Source organism: Amblyomma mixtum, chromosome 2, assembly GCF_055824585.1.
Source record: "Amblyomma mixtum isolate Tamu chromosome 2, ASM5582458v1, whole genome shotgun sequence".
In the NCBI taxonomy this organism is placed as follows: Eukaryota; Metazoa; Arthropoda; class Arachnida; order Ixodida; family Ixodidae; genus Amblyomma; species Amblyomma mixtum.
In genome coordinates this window covers 51,984,669-51,998,494 of record NC_143013.1, presented here as the reverse complement: position 1 = coordinate 51,998,494, position 13,826 = coordinate 51,984,669, and the positions used below count along the sequence as shown (strand labels likewise).

The window sequence follows — 13,826 nt, the reverse complement described above, 5'->3', positions numbered from 1 at the left end:
AGGTGAGTACCGGTAGGATACAGCTGTTATATACTTTTCTCTTCAGGGATATTGGTAAGCTACCATTCATGACCTGAGAGAACCTGCCATACGCGCTCCACCCCAATTGCATTACTAGATCTGTTTTTTCTTAAAAGGTGTCTTCGTCTTGCGCCAACAGAAACTAAACTTTTAGCTTATAAAACGTTTATTATATCTGTTCTAGAATGCAATATTTTACGACTTGAAAGAATCCAACGTAAAGCAGGGAGGTTTATTCACAACAGGTACAAAAAACTGATTCACCGACACAACTAGCTGAAATCTCCGGGCTCGAAACACTGTCAACAAGGGCAAAACGCGCGCGACAAAAAATTTCTTTATCAGCGTCCTAATAACACTGTTAAGATCGATTCATCAAAGTACATTTCACTGTCACAAAAACGTGCATTAAGGAACCAGCACGCGTATACGCTAACCGAATATCCTTATCACAGTAACACTTTCAAATATTCTTTCTTCCCTTCTAGTAACAAGAAAATAAAAATTCTTTCTAGTAACAAGATAATGTAACCGTCTAGACGCATCCATAACTAACGCTGAATCATTTTCAAATTTTTGTTCTGAACTAGAAGGCGCGTTTTAAAACTAAAGTTGTGGTTAGAAAGCTTTTCTTAATTTTTGTCTATTTCAAGGAGTATAAGATGTGTTGTTCCCATGTTTATATTATGTTTAGGTTTCTGAACTAGCATGCTTTTTTTCTTTAGGTTACTTGTGGAAATCTGTCAAACTTCTTTTCAGTTTTTCTGTGCAATTAATTGTCTAGATTGTAGTTGTCCTTTGCAAAACCGCTTTTAGAAATGTTATCCTTTACTATGTATGATACCTGTAATTCCCACCTGCAAAGGTCTCAACCAGATACTGGCACTATTATAAATAAATAAAATGAAATGTCCGCCATGACTACAATTACGTTCCATCTCACTTCCGACAGGTGAACTACCTGAGCGCTGTACACACTACCCGCGCAGTATTGCCAGGCATGACGCAGCGTGGCTCTGGAAGCGTGACGTTTGTGTCGTCTATTGCCGGCCTCATGGGGATTTGTGGGTACACGGCCTACTGCCCGTCCAAGTTCGCCCTCGTCGGGTTGGCACAGTCTCTCCGTATGGAGGTGAGTGCTATAGTTTCGTTCATCCGAGCTAATAATGGATTGGAGGCGGCAGCGAAATCATGTCACCGCTGCCTAAGCTTTCAGGCATTCTTAAGCACTCCAGGTGTGGCGACTCTGACCAGCCAACCGAGACATAGCCTAACTTATCATGCAATAGCTCATATTAATTCATATTGCGCAGGACCCTTGGAAAACTTTCTTTACAGAGTTATAGACTTTCCATAGACTTCTGTCTATAAAGTCTGTAGTCTGTCTACAGACAAATCCTAGAGAATGGTCTATCGGATATACAAACCGTATAGACAGTCTGTAGACAATCGATAGATTTATGGCTATACACTTTTAGTACACTTTTATCTATAGACACTTTATAGAATATGAACTGACAAACTTACGAACTGACAAAATTGTCTGTAGACCATTTTTATAAGGGAACACTGAAACGGGAAATAAAAGTGCAGCCTCATTCCTGATGTCTATTTTGAGTCACCTCACTGCAGAAAAAGAAAGTGTCTACTCTTGTTTATCAGAGGTTACCTGCTAGACTAGCACAACGCTATGCTTGCGCGTTTAATGTCATTTGAAAGACGTTCACAAATGAGCAAATTCCTCAGGGCGGCTTGCAAACGACTATTAAAGGCTGAATCAGTGAACAAGTTCGACCAGGGCTGATTTTCGTTCCTTATGTTTATAATCCCAGAAACGAGATAGGTTTCTTGCGAGGGATGATTAAAGTCAACATGTCTTTTAAAAAGCGCTGTCTGGATTTTGCGCCATAACCAGGAATTCGAGATAAGCCAGTTCGTTTGGCTGCCACTACGTGGGGCACGGCTTTTAACATTCGAAAGGCGTGTTGACATCATCCGTGACGGAAAAAAAAAAGAGCAACCGAATGGCTGCGGAATAGAACGTTATAGACTGCTAGGCTTAGCGCCACGGGCTGGTCGCTGTCCCTTACTCCTCGTAACGATTGCTCCCCTTAATATCACTTGTAATTATTCTGTTCATTTTTCACACTCCATTGCTGGCACCTAAATTACCAACAGTGTATCATGCTGAAGATCATATTTTTTAAAGGGGCGTAGAATATCAGAACGTTAACAAACGAAGATAATAATACGTAAGCCCTAAGAAAGTGCATGTGCGCTGGCGCCATTGTTAAGTGGTGTGTATTTTTCTAAGTACTGAGAAAGGAAGAGTTCTTGAAGTGCAGTCATTTTTTTTTTTTTTGTCACTCTTAAGTTTCGTTTCCTTCCAGGGAGTCAGAAGCAGCCCATTGCAAAAAGGCACAGCCAGAGTATCAAGTCCAGCTTTCCTGGACAACAATGTTCAACATTAGAGTATTGTAAGGCATTGTTATGGAAATCGGAGGTAATGGTCCATTCATCCGAAGCGTAGAAAATCTTTCTTTTTTGAAATTTTTCCACCGCTCGCTTCGAGTGGCTGAGACCGCCATAGAAAACCAATGGGGGACGGTTCAGATGATAAGAGAAGCGTTAACAGCGAAGAATGCAAGCCTGCCAAGAGAATATCTGCGGATATACTGTTTGTCATAGTGAAATCCTACAATATATGGAAAAATTGCGTTCAGAAACGATGTTTCGTTGCAAAACGCTTTTGTCCAGACTGGGTTTGAGGCACACAGGACAACTGCCAAGGGTTAGCTAGCGAGTGAAGACGGTCCTGATGTCGGAAGCAGTGCTTGCTCAAAGCTCCTGTTTTTCCTCAAGCCACTGGCCTGTACCGAAACGATAATGAATGTGTTCATCTTGAAGACCAGAGAAAAACAAAGGACCAGCGAAAGAGAAGAAGACACGGGTGATGTGTCTTTCTCTCTTTCGTTGGTCCTTTGTCTGTTTCGCACTGGTCTTCAAGATGAACTACTTCCAACTCGCCCAGTAGAGCATGCTGTTAAATGAATGCGTACCTGTCATATCCTAAGCAGCGGCCAGGCTGAGGCACATGTCAGTGGAAGGCTTCGCTCTAAATTCTTCAAAGAGCGCTGAAATGTCAGTACATGAACGTTTTAGCATTTCACCTGCATCGAAATGCGGTCACCGTGGCAAAGTTTGAACCCAGTACTTCCTTCGTACCCTGTAGCACTCCATGGCCACAAAGGCAGAGTTGTAGGTCAGCCAGGAGTTTCGAACATTATCAGCGGTGCATTTCACGGAAGAAATATTTAAGAGCATCTGGCATCTACTACCAACAATCAGCGGTAAAAATTTGTTTTTGCTGATTTGGTAAGCATCGTCCAAGCAATAAAGTTATTATGATCATAAGACATGTGAGCCACAGCCTGGCGCTGCCCGGTGAGTCTCATTCGTAGGACGGAGAAGTTACAGAAAAATTGCGTCGAAGCAAACGGCTTTATACTGCGCAGGTAAAGCACCGTGGAGTGCACGTGATGGTGGCTTTCCCTCCCGACACGGACACACCGGGCTTCGCCGAAGAAGAGCGAACCAAGCCCACCGAGACCAAGCTCATTTCTTCAGCTGGCGGTCTGTGGTCGGCCGACGCTGTGGCCCGCGCCCTGTTGCAGGACCTGCTGGAAGGCAACGTCACCTCGACCGTGGGAATGGACGGTCGCGTCATCAGCACGTTGTGCGCAGGAATGATGCCACCGAGCTCGCTGCTCCAGCTGGTGGCGCAGGCGGCAACCATGGGCGTGCTGCGCATTGTGGGATGCCTTTACCTGACACACTTCTACAGGATTGTGGCCCGCTGTGCAGCAGACTGCCGGGGTGGCAATAAGGAGAACTAACTGCTCATGGCGCTAGGACCTAGGAGTGTTCGAAGCACATGTCAGTGTTTATGACTGTCATACAGGATGAACTTTGCAGGACTCACCTAGTAACTTACACAGTGGCGGTCGAGACTCATGAAAGGGGGTCGATCTTTTCCAGTGCTGAAACCTTTGCATATACTATGTACAGACGTCTGCATGCTTGCCTCGAGCTGTAGAGGCTAGAAGTACTAGAGCGATAGCTCGGCATGCTCCTTAGTCCGTTAGCGAGACCTACCTTTGGTAGGTCTCGCTAACGGCCGGAAAAAGAAAATCCCGAAGTAAACGATAGAACCAATAAAACAGCTGCAGCGGTGCAGCGGGGTGGAAATCTTGCCAGTTACAGAGAAGCGACGAGCAAGGACGACGAAAACTTCTCGAATGGGCCATTTCCAGAATGGCAAGCTTAATAACGATAGGCTAATCCCCAGTTTCCTTCGCAGAAAAATTCAGCGGGTGTTCTTCCCGCGAAAATATGAGGTGTAGTTTGGTAAGAGAAGACGAAGTTATCAATTCTGTGCTGCAGCGACCTAGAAGTGCCTCTTTCTTCGTCTTCCAGCGGATGCTTAAGCAATGCTTTCTTCACTGTTTGCACCGCACGCTTTGCCGCTCCATTCGGCTTAGGATGCTGGGGTGGCGTGAGCGTGTGCTTAACTACATTTGATTTCAGAAAATCTTGGAATTCAGCTGCTCGAAACTGCGGACCGTTATCGGTTACTATTTCCACATGCAGTCTATGTGACGCAAGCCACGAACGAACACAGCCTTCCGTTTTAGCGGCAGTTGTCACTGTCATTACCTTGACCTCCAACCATTTGGAATAAGCATCAATCGCGACAAGGAACAATTTCCCTTTTTCTTCTGCGAAGTCTAAATTTACTCGTTCCCATGGGTTTTCACACAGTTTCCAGGGTGTCAAAGGTACGGGCTGTGCGGAGGAGAGAACTGACTGGCATATTTGACAATTCCGCACAATTCTCTCGAGGGCGTTATCAATGCCAGGCCACCATACTATAGATCTCGCTACTGATTTCATTCTAGAAATGCCCATATGTTGCTTATGTAACAAACCCCGTACAAGATTCTGTAGCGACTCGGGAATGACCACATTGTTTGTCCATACAAGGCATCCGTCGTCTATACTCAGCTCCTGTCGGCGGGTCAAGAATGGTTTCAGCTCATCGGACACAGTTTCTGGCTAGCCATGCCATATCATTTGCCGAACAGTGTTGAGTAGTTTATCTCGCCTTGCTTCTCGTTCAACATCCTTTGCCGTCGATAGTAACTCGTTCAAAAACGAAAAATGAAAGATTTCATCACACCGGTCACCCGTGTCTGGTAGTGGCAAGCGAGGCAATGCGTCCGCATGACTGATAGCAGAATCCGGCTTAAGTTTTATCTGGTAGCGATAGTTGGCCAAAAATGCGAGCCAACGATGGACTCTTGCAAAAAAGCACTGCCCTGTCTTTTCGAATGAAAAATAGTAGTGAGCGCCTGATAGTCAAGAAGTTAAACACTCGGCCATAAACGTCCTTCTGAATTTTTTTTTCGCATGCACAACAAGGCATGCCGAACGCGACAAGCCACGAGCAGACATCGGGCGATACGATACGGCAGACATTACTTGCAAAATAGCACTCAGCTCTCGCTAGCAGAAAAAAAAAACTCGGCTAGTGCAGCGGCATGCCCGTTTAAAAAGCTAAGGTGGTTAAAGCGTCCCGGTAGTTTATTCACCTTCATGGCTCTCCTGATACCAGCCAAAAACGATAGCCACGAATCATTAGGTAGCATATATAAGCGTAAATTATCACCCGAACTTAGAGAGTCAGGAATCCTTCGTAACACCATCCTCTTTTCCATTCTCGATTAGCCCCGTCGGCAAGACCTTATGCCGGAATCAGGCGGAAGCGGAGTAGTGACAGCATGACGCAGAACTCACAGAAGTACGAAATGAAAACAAAAAATCAGTTTATTAACATTGCTACAGACTAAGCAAGATTAAGGCGACTTCTGCACCAAGAATTCGAATGCCCACGAGGCGAGAAGACGTCCAGGCTTAGTCGCCCGCTTCAGTCACGCAGGGTGAAGCACGAAATGTCGGCTGTAATGGGAAAAGAATGATAAAAAAGGCCGATTAGGATTAAATAATAAGCACAGGTAACCGAACATGCAACTTTACAGATATATACCGCAATGTGAGCATACGTTTCCCTCAGCACAACCTCCTCACGACTGAAATAGATGAACCCACATGGAGCATGCATTCACCGAGGGTATTCTTATGCTCTCAGGCTAGGGATGAAAGCGCAGTTCGCTACAACCTTCTTGCACGAAGTCGACATCACAAAGGAAAATAATGTTAAAGCAGCACATGTACTATCGTGAGCAATACGAGCAGGAACACAGGAGCGCGTGCCCGATAGCCTCGAACCCTACAGGCCGCGACATGCGGCGGCCGCTGTACGAAACAAAGTGGAAAGGGCGCAGCGGTTCCGCTAACTGCTGGCACTCCCGCCTCGCTAACGTTGCTGCGAAGTGGCATCTGATTGCGTGTCAGCGGCTGCTAGCAATGATAAGGCGATTATGGAACGCAGAACGTGGCAATATGTCGCGTGCAGTTCTGCGCAAAATGGTTTTCGCTCTCTCTAATTCAATGATATGCGCGGGACGTATGGCAGTGATACTGCCCCAATACTGTAGCGTCTGCAATAGCGTTCACGCCGAAGAAAAAGCAACATTGTTTTCTGATACGTGTTTTACTGCATCCTTGTTTTTGTGAACGGAGAAAAGTTGCATGCAGGAGTGGGTTCAAATCTTTTATTGGACGCTCGCCAAATGGTAACAAAATTTGATTGCACACAAAAAGTACCCCCCTATATATGCATTAGCTAGAGCTTGCACGTTTGGTGAGTTAGTAATGGGTCATGGCTCCGCCGGCTTGAATGACGGCCTCCATTCTTTCTGTCAAATATCCATAGAGAGCCTAAATGAAGGCTGTGTCACTTTTAAGATGTTGCCACTCGTGTTGTATAGCTTCCCACAGTTCATCGGCGGTCGCCAAGTCCAAGGGGAGCCTTGAAAGTTTTGCCTTCATTCGTGCCCAAACATGTTCTATGATATTCATGTCCGCACATTTCGCACCCCACTCCAGCCTCCTTATCCCTAGTTTGTCTAACAGACTCGATACGACCTTTGCTGTGTGAACGGGAGACAATTCATGTTGGAATAGATAATACCCACCGCGGTGTGGACCATTCAATGCATAGGGGATCATCTCGTGTTCCAGCAATGTGCAACACGCAGCACTCGTAAATCTCCCAAGGGTTCTTACAATGGGACTTAGCCCGTCAAACAAAATAGCCGCTCATACGTTTATTGATGTGCGTCCACTTTCGGCCACCTCCTTGATGTTCTGAGGACAGAAGCGTGTGTTCTCCATGCGCCATACTCTTTTCTGCTGGTCCCAGTAAGTCGAGAAAGTAGATTCGTCGGGGAAGATTACATATTTCCAGTCCTCCACTCTCTAGCTACGGTGATTGGCAGAGAACTTCAGGCGAGCAGTTTTGCTGGCACCTGTTAGAAGGGGCTTCTGAGCGGCGATGCGACTTCTGAGTGCGGCTTCCCTTAGCCTTCGCCGTACCGTGGTGTCGCTTACATGTTCCAGGCCGAGAGCACTGCGCACGTCCTTCGCACTCTGAAACGGCTTCTCGTTGACTGCAGCACCCATCTGTAGGTCTTGATTCATCGATGTGGCACGGGGTCGCCTTTTGTGCGGCGCATCCTTAACGCCTCCTTCATCTCGATACGCTTGCACTATCCTGTTCACAGTCTTCAACTGGCAGCCTGTCAAGGCAGCAATGTTCCGCTGCGAGTAACCTTTCTTAGACAGTTCAACGACTTCTTCCCGTTTACTCAAAGGCACTCGAGACGTTGTTGGGCGCTGAAACACACTGCTAAGGACAGACAGTCGCGGTGTGTTTTTATAAGCATTTTTGCACGAAATCAATCAAAGGAGGCGCGTCGGCCGCGACGTAGCCTTTTATTTCTTGTTCATGATTGATTCGGACGCTTCTCGGGAAGGTGTGACTGGCCATACGATAGGCCATTTCAAATGTTGGCCTGAAAATATTCGTTGCAGTATGCTTGCCAATATCTAAGAATCAGGCCAGACCACTCTGCTCCACACACACACACAAAAGGAGCAAAAAAGTGTTAACAGCGGCATTTTTCGCACAACTGCAGGTGACACACTGCCATGTTCTGAGTGCCATAATCGTCTTATCGCTATCAGCCGCTGACACGCAATCAGCTGCCGTTTCGCAGCAGCGTTAGCGAGGCGGGAGTGCCAGCAGTTAGCGGAACAGCGGCGCCCTTTCCACTTTGTTTCGTACAGCGGCCGCCGCATTTCGCTGCCTGTAGGGTTCGAGGCTATCGGGCACGCGCTCCTGTGTTCCTGCTCATATTGCTCACGATAGTACGTAGCCAAGGCATCGACAGAAAATATGCGCAAGCGTTACTCCGAGGAGTAATATATGCTAGCTTACTCCGAGGATTCCCAGCTCTGGTCGCTGCTTCCGAAGATTCCATAAGTGATGTGTAGCTCGGCAGACGTGTCTGGGAGCTCCAGCGCTCGTATGATGCGATCGCGCTGCAAACGGTAGAGCTGCCTTTCACGGCATATGGCACAGGTAGTACCGTTCACAGCGAAGCGCTGGAACAGCGCAGGCAGCTGGTCGGAGTCGTCCTCCAGGCTATCCAGAGAACTCCAAGACGTCTCTCTGCTGAACTGTTCCAACTCATTAGCCAAAGGAGCGCCTTCCACATCACCAGCGCTTGATGGGAATTCGTCGGAATCATCGCGCCCGCCTTTGTCATGGTGCCTGCAACCGTCAGAGAATTGTAAGCTCCGACGGCAGCGAGACCCAGATTCTTCAGCGGGGATTTCCTTTGGCCGCGACGGCGGAGAGAGGCTGGATCCGGACCCAGAGCTGCTCACTGAGGTGGCGCAAGAGTACGTGGAAGGAACAGCAGAAGACACCCACGAACTGGACGAATTTGACGGCTCCTTGGAATCGTGGTCGCTTTTGGGCAGCGGCGTAGACGCTCGTGGAGTGTCCTGAAGCATCAGATCGTCGACGCTGCTCTTCCACTCGCTGTAACGAACGGGGTCCTCCATGTTGTCACCTGCGAATAAAGGAACGAGAATTCAGGCTCACAGTTCTTGATACGTGCAGCCGGAAAATTGTTCACCGCTACTCCGCGTCAGCTACAGATATGCAACGGTTCTACTTACTGAAGCACACGTCATATGCCTCTTCGTGAGGAGCGATAAATGCGCAAGTGGAAGGCACTCCCAAGCATTCGCAGACGACTGGGGACTTCTCTCCAAGGCGGGGCCTTTTATACCTCTCCCTCTCCTCCCATTTCCTGCTTACCCTCGCTCTCCTTCAGTGCCCAGACTTCTGGAACGCAAAGGGGCTCCACACGAGGGGGCACCACTAGCGCCGGCCCATCAAGGCACCAAGCTTTCTGACAAGAGCAGAACGGACCCGCAACGCCAAATTTATAACTTGTTTATTTTATTTTATTATTTGTTCTCTGCATACTTGATTGCAGAATTTAGTTTATTGCTCTAGCGGTCATATTATTACAACCAGCAGCTAAGATCTTCAGGGATACGGGCGCTCTTTCCGCGTTTCAGTTTTAAATTTAGATTTAGCAAGTGCTATAAAAATTCGCTGCCAAAACAACGCGAATTTTTTCCTCGTCGGACTCAGCGTTTACTATAGCAAGCCCGCTCGATCTACTCTAGCAGCTACCCGCCGAATGCGCCACGCCACCGGTGATGGCGAATTTTCCAGTTTGTACAGCCGCGGCTAAGTACAACCGCGGATAAGATGGAGGCACACGACACTGGCCACCAGATTGACTGGGGCAATGCCTCCATCTTATCTAAGGAAAGAAACCTGACGACGCGCCTTCTGCTGGAATCGCTGTTCATCCAAACAACACAAGCAACATTAAACAAGAACGCTGGCCCCATGCCAGGCATCTAGGCCCGATCTTTACGTCACATTCTCCGGATATAAATTCGCCACCGCTCTTGTCCTGCTCACTGTGAACAAGAAACCCGTACGGGTTTCGTCTTTTCTTTTTGCGACTATGGTCAGTGACTGCTACTTCACTTCATTGCATCACCATGCCTGACCAGACGGATTTCCGTCGAACTCTTGACTACATAAAACTGTCAAGATAAGTTCAGCATGTGTGGCACCATGTACAATGAGTCACGTATAGGCCTGGCTGCGCTAGGAAGGTTGGTGACTGCCACACCCGCTTCGCGAAATTTAGTGCTCCCAAAAAATGCAGGTGAGGAAATTAAAAATGCAGTCATGGGTAGAAAGTAATGCGAAACTCAGAGAACAACAGTAAAGTGTATGGAAAACCTATTCTAAGAAAATGGCCAATTTTAATAAATATTTACAACATCGTTAAATAAAAGTAAAGAAAAAATCTGGGCATGGCGGCAACTGCTACCACCCCGTTTCAAAGCGGATGCTTGTATCTTCAATTCATCCATTCATCGTGGAGATATAGTGAACATAGGCGTGAAAGGCTTGTGTCCAGCTGCGACAGGCAGCTTTGAATTACCGTCTGCGTTGAACTGAAAAATTAACAAGTATAACCATTTAGCCCTCTTCCTGGGCCATTGCATGTTTATGTAGCTGATCTTGTTTGTAAATTTATTTTTGTTTGTATTCCTGATCTTCCCACTGACGTTTTTGTGGGCCGTGACCTCAACAAATACATTTCCTCCTCTGCAATATACTTCGGCGCCCAGTGTCCCCGCGGGCTCATTAAAAAGGTACTCCGCAACCCGGAAGACGTCGGCCTATCCTTCCTCCCACCCTTCCACTGTAATCTATGCCGTGTCCTCCCGAACATCAGCTCTCTCCTGCTCCACGCACTGAATTATTGTCTCCGCCTGTCACTTTGAGACAGTTCTCATAACTTGACTTCCTGAACTCCCGATTCACGGCAACGACATCCCTCTCACACTCTGTTCTTGTCGCGCCGGGACTCTACACACTACGAACTACACTCCCGGTACCATTGCCCGCGTATCTTCAACTACCTGTGCTAGTCGCTCAACTACTACTGTTATATATCCGTTGACAAAAATCATCCAGCCCTGTCGTTATCATTACAAGGTTGCGCCCGAAGCACTGCCACATGATCTTCTTTGCCTCTTGCAGCATTGCATTTAGCGTCATCAACCGGAATGTCTTCAATGCCATTCGCCTGCTTCATTTCACCCTCTCTATTGTGCTGCCATCCTACATTCCAGTCACCAGAGATAATCACCCGTGTACTTTCTCTCTGTCACTTTCCCCCACAATCTTGCTGTTATCGCCGGAAGGCGGGCTCTTATGGCTGTTCTTCCTGCTGTGGTTGCAGCATCTGTGTTTGACTTTCAGGTTTGCTTCCCCCATTATCCTATCTTGCCTTCTTAGAACTTATCCACGGCTTTTTCTGTTCCTGGGTTCCTGACCTTCTTGCCCTCCTTCGCCTACGCCAGTGCAGATTCCACCCACGTGTTCTGCAGCGCAACATTCGCCATTGTAGTTTGAAATCGCAGGGATGATTTCTTCCGTTTTGTCCATCTTTTCCTACAATTTTTAGTCGTGAATTACCACTGGGCTCTTTCTGCTTGCATCCGGGTCGAGTCTTTTCTATTACAGCCGACTGTAATAGAAAAGTTCATCACCCGCATTTTTTGCGAGCACTAAACTTCGCGAAGCGAGTGTGGCTGTCACCAACCTTCCTAGCGCAGCCTGGCCGATACGTGACTCGTTAGACATGCTGCCACACCCATGCTGCACCCATCTTAGCTTGAACTCAGCAGTACACAAAAAGAAAGCATACTGACGGTTGGCGTCCTTTTTAAGACGATGACTTTGGAATCCGCATCTTTCTCGGAACTAAAGGCACATTTTCTTTGTAAACTCCCCTAACCCACAGGCCTAGAACAGAGCGTTATCCCGTATAAGCAGAGAAAAGCTCAGAATCCTTTACAGCCCGACGTTCGTTTCTAAAAAAATCCCCGAAAGGAAGGGGTATTGAAATGAAGCTGCAGAAAAGCACAGAAGAATTCGACAGAATCTAACACATGCTTTCCAGGATCGAACCGTGAGAAGCGGGGGGAGCTCTTCTCGAAAATACGTTGCATTTTCTCCGGAACTATCCTCACGAAAACTAAGCCCCGTACAAACGATAACTCGTGAACGATGCAGCAAATGCCCGCTAGGGTACGTCCAGCCAATCGCATCTACCGATTCTCAGCAATGTTAAAGCCCATAGAAAAGTATGTTCAAACCCGATCAACTGCAAAATGGACACTGCCACGCGCTAGAACTAATTATGGTAAACAAGCACTTAATTTTCTTATACCTAATGTTTCTAAACAGCTACGAATCTAACCAGCTTAGCATGTGTAACCTCCGACCACATGATTTAAAAGTGTACTTTGTAAATAATATTCCATAACTTCTTTTCATGTATTGTTTGTTTGTTTATGGGGTTTAACGTCCCAAAGCGACTAAGGCGATGAGAGACGCCGTAGTGAAGGGCTCCGGAAATTTCGACCACCTGGGGTTCTTTAACGTGCACTGACATCGCACAGTACACGGGCCTCTAGAATTTCTCCTCCAAAGAAATTCCAGCCGCCGCGGCCGGGATCGAACCCGCGTCTTTCGGGTCAGCAGCTGAGCACCATAACCGCTGAGCCACCGCGGCGGCTCTTTTCATGTATTGTAGTTTGTGTATGTATCGGTGTCCTTTTCCCATTTTTGATCAACCCAGCAGTGTGTATAACTTTCAAATGCATTTGTTCAGTTTTAATTGCTTTTTCTAGTTTAGTTTCAAACTACATCTCTGTGTAGCAATCCTTTCAATCGTAAATATTATAAATTCTTTCTATAGTGTGCTCGTATGCGACCTGCCACCGTTGTATGTATGTGTTTATCTTATTTATTATTTTGTAATGGCTCTTAGATGAGCCACAGGCATTTTCAAGCTATTTTCTTTAGCTTCTGGCCTGTGGCTCATTCTAAAGAATGTGCACATTTGTGAAATAAAGTTTGGATTCAATTCATCATTTTGTAATTAATCTCCACGTGCCGACAGCGTGACATCCCTGGGGGTGGGAGTTGATAATGGATTAACCACGGCTCAATCGGATTAACTGCGATTTCATGAAGATCGGTCGGCACTGTTTTCTGGGGCACTCTTTTCAGGGGCACCCTTCGTTTCGCTCTTTCCTACTGTCGTTTTCATGTTTTTGCATCTTGTCTTTGCCTAATTCTTCAATGCGCACGTATATTCGGTAAACGGCATTTTAAACAATTTTTATCTTGATTGTGGTGATATTCCATGCTGGCGGGCACCGCTCTTGCGAAGAGCTGGACTATAAGCAGTCACAAAAGACAAGAGACCAGAGAAGAAGTGTTCACGCCACAACGACTGGAGTTCGTACATTGTATTTTCAATTATTTTCAATTTACAATGTACCAAGTGGACCGCATTTCAACCCTTGAGCTGGACTTGTACGGGGCTGTTGTAGGTTGTCATCAGGGACGAAAGAACGTCCCTGCGATAAGTTCTCCTGTCAGCGCACCCCCGTAGCAATGTAAACTGCGTTTCTACAATGCTCTCCACGGACCTTTCTAGACTGCCCGAAAACCGTTGCGTGCCGTAAATGCTGCATACCTGATGCTCCAAGAAACCCCGAACTTTCCTACCATGAACTGGCATCCAAAGAAAACTTTCAGAATTTGTAGTTGCGCAAAATATTCAACGATTTGAGGTCGGGTTATTTGATAAGACACT

At 46.8% G+C, this 13,826-nt stretch overlaps 2 protein-coding genes across 2 annotated transcripts in view; one reads left to right on the top strand and one right to left on the bottom strand.

Annotated features, from left to right (window-relative positions):
- Positions 1 to 4,175, top strand: part of LOC149359337 (3-dehydrosphinganine reductase-like) — a 58,092-nt gene extending 53,917 nt beyond the window's left edge. Inside the window, exons 3-4 of the mRNA XM_089571598.1 lie at positions 974 to 1,153; positions 3,537 to 4,175. Of these exons, the coding sequence (XP_089427724.1) occupies positions 974 to 1,153; positions 3,537 to 3,917 (561 nt within the window). The 3' untranslated portion in view covers positions 3,918 to 4,175. The remainder of the gene's footprint in view (positions 1 to 973; positions 1,154 to 3,536) is intronic.
- A 1,726-nt stretch (positions 4,176 to 5,901) lies between these two features.
- On the bottom strand, positions 5,902 to 9,286 carry LOC149359336 (uncharacterized). Its single transcript, XM_089571593.1, has 3 exons — positions 9,232 to 9,286; positions 8,483 to 9,122; positions 5,902 to 6,039 (listed from the first exon to the last, which is right to left on the bottom strand). Exons 2-3 carry the CDS (start codon positions 9,112 to 9,114, stop codon positions 6,012 to 6,014), a joined length of 660 nt encoding a protein of 219 aa, XP_089427719.1. The 5' UTR covers positions 9,115 to 9,122; positions 9,232 to 9,286; the 3' UTR covers positions 5,902 to 6,011.
- Positions 9,287 to 13,826: the final 4,540 nt, after the last annotated feature.

Coding starts and splice junctions, on each gene's coding strand:
- LOC149359336 (XM_089571593.1), bottom strand. CDS start 9,114: ATGGAGGACCCCGTTCGTTACAGCGAGTGGAAGAGCAGCGTCGACGAT. Junction 6,040..8,482: donor CAGAGCTGGGAATCCTCGGA/GTAAGCTAGCAT, acceptor TTCCCATTACAG/CCGACATTTCGTGCTTCACC.